This window comes from Periplaneta americana, chromosome 6, assembly GCF_040183065.1.
Source record: "Periplaneta americana isolate PAMFEO1 chromosome 6, P.americana_PAMFEO1_priV1, whole genome shotgun sequence".
In the NCBI taxonomy this organism is placed as follows: domain Eukaryota; kingdom Metazoa; phylum Arthropoda; class Insecta; order Blattodea; family Blattidae; genus Periplaneta; species Periplaneta americana.
Window position 1 is genome coordinate 185,459,650 of NC_091122.1, and position 14,028 is coordinate 185,473,677.

General features: G+C 37.8%; 2 protein-coding genes across 6 annotated transcripts in view; one reads left to right on the forward strand and one right to left on the reverse strand.

Moving 5' to 3' along the window:
• nw (narrow) overlaps nucleotides 1-2,149 on the forward strand; it is a 35,616-nt gene extending 33,467 nt beyond the window's left edge. For both annotated transcript variants that reach the window (XM_069829726.1, XM_069829724.1), the window contains exon 5: nucleotides 952-2,149. Coding sequence is in view for 1 of the 2 variants with exons in the window: in XM_069829724.1 (XP_069685825.1) it covers nucleotides 952-1,444 (493 nt within the window). In the remaining variant the exon portion in view is untranslated. The remainder of the gene's footprint in view (nucleotides 1-951) is intronic.
• Nucleotides 1-14,028, reverse strand: part of LOC138702125 (cytosolic carboxypeptidase 1-like) — a 225,387-nt gene that overhangs the window by 122,363 nt on the left and 88,996 nt on the right. For all 4 annotated transcript variants that reach the window (XM_069829721.1, XM_069829719.1, XM_069829720.1 and 1 more), the window contains 6 exons: nucleotides 13,184-13,309; nucleotides 13,002-13,107; nucleotides 9,949-10,105; nucleotides 8,299-8,519; nucleotides 7,534-7,674; nucleotides 6,407-6,585 (listed from right to left, as the gene is read on the reverse strand). In XM_069829721.1, coding sequence (XP_069685822.1) covers nucleotides 6,407-6,585; nucleotides 7,534-7,674; nucleotides 8,299-8,519; nucleotides 9,949-10,105; nucleotides 13,002-13,107; nucleotides 13,184-13,309 — 930 coding nt within the window. The remainder of the gene's footprint in view (nucleotides 1-6,406; nucleotides 6,586-7,533; nucleotides 7,675-8,298; nucleotides 8,520-9,948; nucleotides 10,106-13,001; nucleotides 13,108-13,183; nucleotides 13,310-14,028) is intronic.

Below are 14,028 nucleotides of genomic sequence, written 5' to 3' on the forward strand. Positions count from 1 at the left end.
GTGGAGTCAAATAGTGTGTGTGTACTGAAATTGATCTGTGTGTTGAGAATTTGATCGGGGTGTGTTTTAGTGTGTCTGTATATTTCGTATTGTTCTAGTGTGTTGAGTTTTTGGTTCTTGGGTTGCATGTGTAGGATTTCCATGTCCGCATTTATGTTATTGTATGTATGGTTAGCATTGGTTATGTGATTGGCATATGTAGATGTATTGTGTCCTCTGGTTATTGCTTTCATGTGTTCTTTGTATCGAGTTTGGAATGATCTGCCTGTCTGTCCAATGTAGAACTTGTCGTAACTATTATATATGAGTTTGTATACACCTGTGTGGTCGTGCGGACATGGAAATCCTACACATACAACCCAAGAACCAAAAACTCAACACACTAGAACAATACGAAATATACAAACACACTAAAGTACACCCCGATCAAATCCTCAACACACAGATCAATTTCAGCACACACACACTATTTGACTCCACCTTTCAACAATCAAACGCACCCACATAACAGGCAGAGAAGTTCGAGATGACGCCGAGATCTAGTAGGCTCTGAGGATGGTGATGAAACATCAAGCTGCACAAACTTACATAATTAACACGAGTAAGTCCGCTAGTTAATCAATTACTTATATTCAAGTGTTAAAAGTAGTGTACGCAAGATTCAAAATGGATTATTATTACTTACAGATAATACATATGAGATACCATTCCATCTCATACTACGAGCTTACATTATTGACCGCTAGGGGAGCTAAATGTTAGCAGTGTTGCCACAAATTTTCGAATGACGTATGTACTTTAAAACCTCCAGAATTCTCACTAGCCAATAGACAGGAATTTTTCCACCACACCAAAACCAAAATCCACCTGAGTTGGTAGGAAATTCACTAAATTGTCAATGCTGATTTTCAATCAAATAATTCATAATAATTAAGACTCTGTTTTGTACAGAAACCACAAAGTCAAGAAACCAACGGAGACAACGGCAACGACTGAGCACAAGGAATCTGCTACCTTCCCAACCACAGCGACAACAACAAGGACATACGGAGGCGACACCCCACTGGGTCCACTCTTGAACTTCACAGTAAACCGCCGCATAACACTGAGGCCTGCTGCAGGTGTTGTCGAAGACTCCACGCAGTCTTCAACGCCATCTCCTGCCGACCTGCTGAACGAGGAGAACCCCGCCGCCAGAGCTGTACCTGACAGAGAGACTGACAACAACGTGGTGTATGTAACAGCAATAGGTGCGAACAGCGACCAGCAAGCAATCGAATACATCAACATGAACTCTGGCTTCACCGCTGATCAACACGCAAACGAGGAGGGCACGACAAAGAAAGCAACCGATGGTGACAACCCTGGAATCGTGTACGAAGAAGAAGAAGATGATCCGTCGTCATTGAGTGACAAGACAACCCTGGATACAACATCTTACTAGAGGACCGGTTTAATATGGCTGACGTTAGTCTGCAAGTTTGCTACTTAGTTGAAAATTAGTGAGTAGAAAAAAATGCAATGAGAAAATAATGTAGGTCTTCAATGACGTAGAAAAGAATGCAATTTGAAAAATGAATTTCGTTCATACATAGCAGCCCTTTACTGAGGGCTGAAAGGGTACAGTGATGGTAACTGACAATCAGACTCATGTGCACCAATGGAACTCTATGGCAAAACCATTTAGTATAACAACCGAACTCGATTATCTGTGTAGTCAGAAAACAAAAAATAAACAAGTTAATGTGCAGAACGCTGCAGAGCTTCCTGCATGTCGATTCATCTCAGATAAAAATTTATAACGCTGTATTATCGCTTAACCACAACAATAAACGAATATCCAGTTAACTTACGCCAAGTAACATACCAAGTGCGTGATATTTCTTTGAAGTTTGAGGTCGTAATTATCGTGGACTGTTTATGGTGCATATGTTATGAACTGATTTTTAACGTTCAGATGCCAGTGAATTAATAGTGCTTGCTGTCATGCAACTTACTGCTAGAATCAGTGGAGGTACAGCATGCATAATTGAATCACTGTTTAAGTATTCTCTGCTAAGCTACTTCAATCTGCTTGTGATTTTTATATTAGAATTCATTTCTATTATAAGATATAATCTAATAAATTGATTATACAATGCAACACAAAGTTACTTAATTTCCATTCTCTGTTTAAATGAGGAAAGAAGAATACATGGGCGACATTACAAGAATCTATCCTACAGTCCTGTAAGGTAAGATTACCAGACATCCAGTAGCGGCTGGTGTCAAAATAATGATTGTGCTACAATCTTTATATTGGCTTATACACTTATATGTATTTACATTAATTTGAGACTCGCCTAGTGACGAAATATGAAGTCCATACGACGTTCCTTCCTACTGCAGAACTTGTCAATTACCCTGGTGTTAAACCCCTCCATCTTGGACATCATACACTTTTCTATTGACAGTATTGCAAGAGCAGTGAGACGATCCTGGGACATAGTGACCATTTGTGTTGTAACCAAAATATTTAACAACTTCGGTACTTCACGGAATGGATACTGTAAATTGTTGGAGACTATGTTTTGTAACAATTGAACAGACATCTATATTTCGGACGTCGGGTCTTCCGTATAGAACTCCAAGTTGCGTCATTAACACTCTTTTGTTCAGTATAGTATAGCTGTTGACAGCAACTTCAAGTTCGCGTTCACGAAAATTATACGAAAAATTCTAAAAAAATTTGCTCTTTAACAATTTTGTTGCGTCTAGGTAGCTTAAAGACTGGAAACGGTGAGTAGTTTCCTGAATTATACGGTCATATACTTCCTTGGCTTCAATTTTCTGGGATTCCATTTTCCGTCGCTTGCTAGCTGATTCAGGAGGAACCTCATAGGCCTACAGGTAGATGGCAGCAGCAGTCGGATACTTTAATTACCAAATACATTGTAAATAGTTCCGAGTTCTTCCACAAACAAGCATTCTTTCGTTACGCTTTACTATTGCAATCTCCAAGCTGTGTAGTGCTGAAGCTGACTACAGCACTTTCCCGCGTAAAAATAGCCAATCAGAACAGTGATTTCAGCTTCGCACATGCGCATAATTGTCTACATTCTCATGAAGTTCAAAGTAGCACAACGAACCCCCTGAGGCACCAAAGAGCGAAGAGCGAAGACTAAACACACTATAACGCGTCATGAACATAACCACGGGAAATTGTCAAATGGCAGATCAGATACTATGGTGGTATTGCAAATACATTATTTGAGCGAAAATTATCATTGTGCTGTAGCACTGTAGCACATAGGGATGGGCCGCCCCTGCAGACATCCCCATTTCCCGAGGACAGTCCCCGAATTTTGCTTTATATCCCCAGACAAAATTCGTCTCCGGAATTAATAATATGCCCCCCAGGTATTTCAAGACATTCAGTGTTAATTATTATTATGATCTTGCATATTGCTAGTGGATGAACTCTTACTAATGCAACGTCGCTGCTTTTCCATGATGATATGACCAACTCTGAAGCTGAGGACATAACTGCAATCGAGTCTTCCATATTGCTATCAGGGTTAATAGAAAAACTGAACTTCAGGAAAAAATAAAAAATTTATTTCGGCTGCAAAAGGGTATCTGTCGGATACAGGGGGGAGAGCCATTAATCCTTCCCATTGAAGGCTTTAAGGAACCAACCTGGACAAATACCCAATGTCCCATCCCTACCTTCCCGTGGTGCAGCTGTTAGTAAGCATAATTTTACAAGCTGAACTAAAGGGAGGGGTTACTCATCAATTAGCACTGGTCAGCTTGATGAGTTAATGACTGAATTTGGTATAACTTTCCTCTATTCAATACCTAATTCCCTCTTTACCCTTTCCTATCCAGTCCTCTGACTGAACTCTTACTTTCTTCGACCCCGACGGCATTAAAGCATTCGAGGCCTAGGGGTTCATTTCCCTTTCCTTCCTCCTCTTTCTACTTTTCTGTTCCTAGTGCTGACCTGCTATGGCACTAAAATCGTCCTCCAGTGGCTTAAGGAGGGAAAGCTGGTGATCAACAAGATCTCCCAGCTAGGTCCAATGGACCCGTCGACCAACAGCAGGTGTGGTCCTCCAGACATTCTGGGGGTTGTGTGTGAATGAAGTAGCCACCAAAACATTAAAATATGGTGTTCACTTAAATCGGCTACAACTTGCCATTTTCAATGGACTCGGAACACCTCAAAATCTGTGCTTCAGTGGCTGGCCATGATAATATCTTTGAAAAATATTGGAGTGCAAGAGGTCAAATGACTTTATTGTCAAACGCCTGGCATTAGAAAACAACAACAACATAAATTTATTTCATCATCAATTACGCAACTTTTGCAATAGAATTCTCGGTATCTCTTATGAATTTTATGAAAATGCTGTTGAATATTTCAGTGCCTGTGTTATCCATTCATAAGATGATCTCTATAAAATGTATACTGCTGGGACCTTCTTCAGAAGGAGAAAAATTTGAAGAGTCTATTATTTTTCTTCAAGTGATGTAGATGGGCTTGATCTGGATGAAAATAATTAGATAGAATTTCTTACTTGCAGAAATATGTGACTTCAGAGAAAATATCGCAGTAGAATGAAGAAAATGCTAGTATTTTCTCAAAATAGAGAATTTTAAAATTTTCTCTCAGCAAATGCCTCCTTTGCACAACTCCACAAGTTATCTTCCTGGAAGTAATAACACGGGAGAAATTTTGACAGAAATCTGAGAAATTTTTCTTTGTAATAAACTGTCCTTTAGTTCCATATCCCACTGCAGATCTGTAAGTTCTAATTGAAAGTCTGGAAGCATATCATCTTCAAACTGATCATAATCTTTACTTTGATGGAAGGTATAGGGCCTTCGTAGGTTGAATTTTATCAACTGATTCAAGGTTTTATAACGAACTAAGCATTTTGCTAATCCTTCAGCCTCTATAAATATGTATAAAAATTCCCATTCAGTTCGGAATGACAACAGAGACGAGGCCTTATGCTTTGAACCGCTAGCAATTGGCTCCGCCATGTTTACTAATGGTAACACTGCCAAGGCAGCCTGCAGCGTACAGTTATGGGTGACGTCACAAACCTACATGAGTTACTGCCAGCTTAACCATGCTCACTGCCATTTGCAATAACTCAGCATCTGCACACAGACTGTGTGTAAAGTACGGAATTAGGTTTATTTCATAACTAAGAGGTTTATCTGCAGTAATCTCAGACCTCGAGTGACATTTATTAGGACTATTTCGTGAATAAAATAAAAATGTAAATAATATATCCCTAAAATTCGATCACAAAATGTTAATAATTGTTTATTAACGAATACTTAACCTATGCAGACATTGTGAAGTTAAAATACTTGTAGATGAATGTCGATTACTGCAATAAAGAAATTCGATGTTATTATTCAGTAATGCCAATTGCGAAATACAGGTTTAACAATGTCAATTACATGTACTGAACTTTTCTCTTATTATTATAACATAAATACATTTTCATTATCTGCTGAAATCATAATTTAATTTAACAGTAACAGTGGGGACAGCTATATACCAATGCTTATGTATTCACAGCGAGACATGTTGCTACACAGTGAAGCCATCTCTGTATAGATAGGCCTAATTAAAACACGAATTTTATTACGCCATACGGAAGGCAGTTTGATGAAAAGACCTTATTATTACTATGCAAGGTCATTGGGTTTGATATGCGATGATGTTACATAAATTTGAACATCTGACTTTCTATTAATTGTTTCATTTTATTCACAAAATACAAATTTTATAGGCTACTTATAGGTTATGTTACCTGTCGGAGCAGGACCAATGTCAGCTGTATCTTATTTTGACCGTTACAATCAGTGCTACACGAAAGCATTTTTTATAGCTCGACAAACGCATTCTCGCTGTAGTGTGTAACGGAACTAAAGCTGCATCTACACAGTTCAATATTCCAATCGCGTATGCGTGCAATATGGGAAGAATATTGAAAGAATCAAGTTTAAAAGGTACGTTCAATTAAGATGCATGAAGATTGCGCCAATTTGAACGTCGTCTTCACTCCGTAAATATATTAATTAATATTAAATATCAATCTTACATTCATTGCTTTAAAGTTGAAAGAAAAGTTTAACCATGTAGTTGCATGTTAATGTATTCATGATCATCAATTTACGGGGAAACAGTTGGCGACAACGACTAAACAAAAGAACGACCATGCGATAAATTGATAGCGATAAATCTAGCTGCAAAAATTATCGCAAAGTCTGACTGTGATTGGTTGGAATTCAAAATTTCATTACACTTCATTGGTCGAAAATGGAATGACGTCATATAAATGAAACAGTCATTGTTATTTTGCAATAAGAACAGGATGAAAAGCTGAGAAACAGCACTCACCAGCCGTTGATAACTCCCTCAGGATTCAGCATTGGAACGATCTTGAACACATATTTATTCCGCAGTCTAATGGCAGCGTCAGAATTCCCCAAGAGGTACGAAATTGTCCCATGCATCACCCACGATGAATTGCTCTCACCAGGATGCACGCGGGCTGTGAGGAACACGACATCCCTCGTCTGAAAGAGTACAAATGAATGTATGATGAACACCTTAATGGGCAGAATTCATTCATACTATGTAGCGTACGTGAATAAAACTGCAACTATGTTCAAGGAATGCGCTTTATACAATGAATAATCTATTGCATGGTGGACCATAGAAGGCTACTGGCTCACGTCCACATTCCTCAGCAGAGGTGAACGATCATCCAACGAATACAGGAGCAATGTGTGGTTAGGACATTAGCTGGCTTTCATAACAGGATTTCGCTATTCATCACAATGCTGGATGAGCACTGGATCCATAAACTGGCCGAAATTTTATAAGAAAATTCCTTTTCTTTTTCAGATAATTAATTGCAGGTCAAACCGAGATATATTTCGTTCCATTCTGCTACAAATATAATTATGTACAGTAAGTACAGCTTGTCCAAGTCAAGTCTGCGAGTGGGGATATCGGGATGGAATGTAGAGGCAAAACACGGTTGCCACATAGGTGACTTGACGCTCAGATTTCAACGTGTGCACATTGTTTAAAATACATTATGGAGCGCACGCATTTTTTGCCCTTGTCTTCAGATAAAGGCAACAGTTACACCGTCTCCCAGCCTCCCCCCTCATGCAACTTTCTCCACGCTTGCCAATCAGAACGCCAAACCTCACTGTCAAGCAGAAGTAGAAGTACAGTCTGTTTCAAAGCGTCTTAAATTGTTACCGCTCTATGCACTGAAGCACAGTAGGAAAACTTTGCTGTCATATGAGACTGTACTGGTCTCCTCTCGTTACCGCCTCCTTTCACTACAGAACTGCCTCCAACTTCCCCTCTCGGCTCGCAGACTTAACTTGGTCGAGCTGTACGGTACCTATAAACTCCTACTGTGTTAAGTTTCATTGTATGTCACATGAAGTTCGTGGTTCATGAAGGGTAGCTATTAGTGTATTATCAAAAAGTTTTGTAATATTTACCGCAATTGAGTTCATCTCTGATTCAGCAGCTGTGAGCGTGATCAGTGGCGTTTCATTTTTGTTCAGTGACAAACAGATGGATTCAGCTCGGAAGAAGATGGCAGCAGCATCCACTGAATGAGACCATTTCCATATTTGCGTCTGGAAAATAAATATCAAGCAAAACAACATGAAATTCATTCCACGAAATTGTGTGGGGATATTCAAAAGTCAAGAAATATTTAAAAGTCCTTCAACCTTATTAGCTTAGGTTATAATAAGTAGAAAAACAACAACACAGTTTTATTCATAAAAATAATGGAATTATTCAGATAAGCCAATTCCAAAACATTCAAATATGATCGCCATTTTTCTTCTCTATTATTAATAGCCTTTCTTCTACCGTATGGTATGAACAGGACTCAGAAGAAAACCTTGTGCCGATCTTCAAATGTTTTTCTTTTACAAGCTTCTACAATAACGATAAATTGCAGCTACCATAAAGTTCTGAATTTTCTCGGTTCACTGGAATAATCTCTATTAGATTCATAGTTACCTACTGAATAAGACCAATTCGCATTTGTAGAGGCAAAATCATTATTTTCTGGTATGAATTAAAAAGAAAACCTCAAGAATGGCTTTAATATTGCTGTTTATTTCATTTGCCACAGCAACAATGGCGAAACAATTGAAACGAACTGTTCCAAATGTCATATCATCATCATCGAACACCTAACATAAATAATCACCTTTTAAAATATTTCCACATATCAAACTGGTACTAACCATTAACTGTGAATATGTGTATGGATAATGGTAGGCGATGTAGCAGACATCATACGAATGTTTAAACGCAATGGTGAAGGTGGTGGTGAGATACGATCTTGGCTTCCGAGATGATGGATTCTGGTAGCAATTCTTGTAGTAGCAGATGTCGCTCCCTGTACGTACCCATCCAGGCCTTCCAGACAAGGCCTCACGCACTGAGTACATGATTGGCTTCATACCTAGACAGAAATATAATACAGACAAAAACATTAATATATTTACATTATCGTCAGTTCATTTCTCTATTACAACAAACACGTGTTTCATAATCTTTAAATTAAACACAGTTATAATGTCACATTAAGCTCAACGTACAGTTTCATTGTTAAGTAACGCAAATGACACCCTCTCTCCATCCACCAAAGACGAGGCTTATCTTTCAGTTATGAACACATGTAACTCGTACTTCTAGGGAAAATCGGTGCATTGCTAGGGTATACGTGGTTCAAGTGCAGAAGAACAATGTTAGTCAGTGCGAAGAGTAAGTTGTGAGTTTCAAATTCAAATGGATAATGTTTGTTACTTGAGTACTGGTAGGATGGAAGAGAAGGCCTTATGGTCTTAATCCTGTCAGATTAATGTTTTAAAATACAAAATGAATATACCTAACAAAACTCGTTGTTTCCAATAATTACTTTTACAAATAAAAAAGAAATCCATTTTGAATCTTGCGTACACTACTTTTAACACTTGAATATAAGTAATTGATTAACTAGCGGACTTATTCGTGTTAATTATGTAAGTCTGTGCGGCTTACAGCTGTTTCGGTGCTTCATCACACCATCCTCAGAGCCTATTAGATCTCGGCGTCATCTCGAACTTCTCTGCCTGTTATGTGGGTGCGTTTGATTGTTGAAAGATGTTGAAAAGTGGAGTCAAATAGTGTGTGTGTACTGAAATTGATCTGTATGTTGAGAATTTGATCGGGGTGTGTTTTAGCGTGTTTGTATATTTCGTATTGTTCTAGTGTGTTGAGTTTTTGGTTCTTGGGTTGTATGTGTAGGATTTCCATGTCCGCATTTATGTTACCAATCACATAACCAATGCTACCCATACATACAATAACATAAATGCGGACATGGAAATCCTACACATACAACCCAAGAACCAAAACTCAACACACTAGAACAATACGAAATATACAAACACACTAAAACACACCCCAATCAAATTCTCAACACACAGATCAATTTCAGTACACACACACTATTTGACTCCACTTTTCAACACCTTTCAACAATCAAACACACTCACATAACAGGCAGAGAAGTTCGAGATGACGCCGAGATCTAGTAGGCTCTGAGGATGGTGTGATGAAGCACCGAAACAGCTGTAAGCCGCACAGACTTACATAATTAACATGAGTAAGTCCGCTAGTTAATCAATTAGTCATAAAAAAGAAAGTTTTTTCTTCTATCTTTCAATTTGTTTTCTGTTTAAATAGCCAGACACCTGAATCGCCTGCTATATGCCAGAGGATATGCCACAGTGCTGACTCCAAAGGAAGGTAAATCCTCACGATGAGATGGTGGAATAACGACAAATACAAGAAAAAATTTCGCGTGTATTATTGAACACATTGTGATATGTTATATGAAAGATTGTTACCATAATTGAACTGGCTGTTCTGCTTCTCGCAGTTGACAATGTTGAAGATGTAAGGGACGCGTGCCTCCATGTTGCTTACTTCAAAGTAGAACCACTGGTGATGCCGGGAAGAATTGACATCCGGCATGAGGATGAGGTCGTACTCCCTTGCACTCACCTGAAATGTACAGCTACATTACATTTCACTGCAAACGTTACTGAATATGAGCTTGTCACTAATGCTTAAAGTGAACCAGAGCAAAACATTAACAGATCAGAATTATGCTTCTGGGTAATCCATCGTGTGCTGGAATTGGACATTTCCAACACTTTGGTACTACATACAGGTTCCATCATCAGGGCAGATAGAGGGATTGCCTACTGTTACCATATGCCAGGCTAATCAGCCTCTACAGGGAAGAAACATACAGTAATATTGGACAACTACTTCTATCAATAGTCTCTAAACACACACCTTCATCTCACACAGCAGAAATAACTAAAATGCTCTCTCAATTAATATCACTCAATAAAAGAATTGTATTCCAATGGATACCATCCCATTGTGGAATCCTGGGAAACGAGAATGCAGATGCTTTAGCAAAGAAGGGCAGCACTGCTACTTACAGACCTGTTACTAAATCTACGTATTACTCTGTGAAGAGATTTATTAAATCTACATACTTAGACTTCAACAAACAAAATTTGATAACATAATCTCAAGGGAAAAAATGGAACTCTCTGCATCATAATCCACAGTTAATTCCCGATTTACCACAAAAATCGTCTGTAGCTACATTTAGATTGGCAACAGGCCATGATTGTTTGGCCAAACACCTGCATAGAATTGGAATATATCAGTCCCCTAACTGCCCATTGTGCAACTCAAACCAAGAAATGGATTCGGAACACCTCAAAATCTGTGCTTCAGTGGCTAGTCATGATAATATCTTTGAAAAATATTGGAGTGCAAGAGGTCAAATGACTTTATTGTCAAACGCCTGGCATTAGAAAACAACAACAACAACTTCTGAAAAGAGGGAAATTATTATACACACTAATCTTCCTTTCTAGATGTCATGACACAAACACAATAGCAAAATTCTTATATATAAAATTATGAACTACGAGCAGAATTATAAAAGGTTCAGTGATCCAGATTAGCCTGGAGTAGCGAGTCCCTCTGGTCATACCTATCTGGTCTGATGATGGAACCTGTAACATTGGAAATATCAAGTTCCAGGACACGGTGGAATACCCAAGTCTAATTCTGATCACAGTCACCGTTAAACCCTAAAAACGCAAGCACTTCCATTCCTACAGAGTGACTAAATATCACTGGTAATGAAATCATCCATTGATCCACTCAGTTCTTTTATTCGTCCTTCCTTTTTTACATAGCCCTCACTTCTAATGATTCTATTTTTAACGTTAGTCAAGGTAGTTTCTTATTCAACACATAATTTAACAGAATGTTGTTCATAAGCCAGAAATTAACATTTCATTTACTGAGTAAGGACATATTCTGAACTGTTACAACAACTATACTTGTTTTTTTGAAAGATGGGACATGACAGTTAAGCGGCCGAGCTTGGAACTACAGTGCTATGTTGCCAATATGGCCTACCACGCTACCAGCTGATGGAAGCTAGCAATTGTTGTTAAGATGACTGATGTTAAAAGATTCATTGACAATTGACGCGAAGGTAAGAAAACAATAGAAAAATCGACAGAGAATCACAGACGAAATGTACAAATGCTAACATTGTGTGCACAATAAATGTCGCCAATAGAGTTATTAAGCACTGAAGACGTGGAAACGGTAAGTTTGGCAACTCAACCGTTGTTACCATAGCAACAGGCCTACCACGCTATGTGACATTCAGTTGTTTTTCCGTTCGCAACACTCCTGTCATGGCCCATCTTTCAAAAAAACAAGTATAGTGCAAAATTTTTATCCAAAGTTATAAAAAAAAATAAAAGTATGCATACGAACAGAAAAACTCAAAATTCAGATAATAAAATAAAAATAATAAATTAATGAAAAAAAAAAAAAATTAGATGATATCCAAGGAATGAAAATATTTGAAAAATCAAATTCGTAAAATAGAGAATCCAAATTCTATTTTTAAGCAATATGCTAAGTACTGCTTTCATAAAATTTTAACTTTGCCAATTGTCTGTACAGTGCTTTGAAACAAATAAATGTTACATGACATCACAATCATTTTAAATGTGGATATGGAGAAGGATGGAGCGTGCGAAATGGACACACAGAATAAGAAACGAAGCTGCGTTGGAAAGAGTGGGTGAAGAAAGAATGATGCTGAAACTGATCAGGAAGAGGAAAAGAAATTGGCTGGGTCACTGACTGAGAAGAAACTGACAACTGAAGGATGCACTGGAAGGAATGGTGAACGGGAGAAGAGTTCGTGGCAGAAGAAGATATCAGATGATAGACGACATTAAGATATATGGATCATATGAGGAGACAAAGAGGAAGGCAGAAAATAGGAAAGACTGAAGAATGCTGAGTTTGCAGCGAAAGACTGCCCTTGGGCAGAACACTATGAATGAATGAATGAATGAATGAGACATCACAATAACTGATTGCTCAGAGTAAGATTTCCAAATTTACATGCAATTCTATGAATCATGATTATTACTATTATTATTATTATTTTTTTTTTATGAAGACATGGCTATGCCTCATGTACAAGCGTGGACTTGGTATTTTCTACAATTAGTGTCACACAATGTAGAAAGGCGCTGGTGGTAAGTCAACATTACATGACAGGAAAACATTTGGAAATAATGAAGTTAAGAACTGAGATAAACGCACTGCAAATGCATTAGACTAACAAACACAAGCTAAAGTGACATCAAAAACTTTTTCCTTGCATTTTAAAATATGAGCTGATTATACTTATGCAGTGTAAAATATTACCATGGCAACTAAAACGTACCATTAAGCAAAGCCTGCATGGTATAGTCAAAAAACAAGGTACAATAAAAATGTAAGGAAAAAGTTGTTGATGTCACTGTACTTATCACTTGGTCGTGTGATTGATTACCTGAATGGCTTTTCGAAGATTTCCACTTTCGAAGCGCGATTCAAAACACAGGTGAGTTTTTGTTGTAATTTTTCTATCCACATGTATCTCGTCCAAATTCAGCAATCTATCAAACAGAGATTCGAACATTAACCATGTATTCACGAAACATCAAGTGCGCTCAGCAAGTCATGTACACGCACCTGTATTTATTCTCACTCCGTGGCTGAGGGGGCAGTTCTGCAAGCACTGCGTCCAGGTCGTACACCACGTTGTGAGCGACCTCACCCTCATTCATGCCTCGTTCAACACATGCCAGCAGTTTGGCTCTGCAATAAATATATACAAGTTTACCATTCTGAAACTATAATATAAAGAAAGAAACGTAACTAAAATAGTAAAATAACATAAAATGTTCGTAAAAATACGGTCATTACTTATTCTTTCTCTATGCCTGATTCTCGTCTAATATTCTACTCTACCGACTGCACCACCCATGGCGACTTAATGTTCCTAATTATGTCAGGTGAAGAATACAATGCGTGCAGTTCTGCATTGTGTAACTTTCTTTCTCCATTCTCTTGTAACTTCATCTCTCTTAACCCCAAATATTTTTCTAAGCACCTTATTCTCGAACACTTTTAACCTCTGTTTCTTTCTCAATGTGAGAGTCCAAGTTTCACAACCATACAGAACAAATGGTAATGTAACTGTTTTATAAATTCTAACTTTCAGTTTTTTTTTTTTTTTTTTTTTTTTTTTTTTTAAAGAGCAGAATGGATGAACAAAAGGTTCTCAACCGAATAATAGCAGGCGTTTCTCATATTTATTCTGCATTTAATTTCCTTTTGAGTGTCATTTCTATTTGTTACTGTTGCTCTAAGGTATTTGAATTTTTCCACTTCTTCAAAGGATAAATTTCCAATTTTTATATTTCCATTTCGTATTATATTTTGGTCACGAGACATAATCATATACTTTGTTGTTTTCGGGATTTACTTCAAAACCTACCTCTTTACTTCCTTCAAGTAAAATTCCCGTGTTTTCC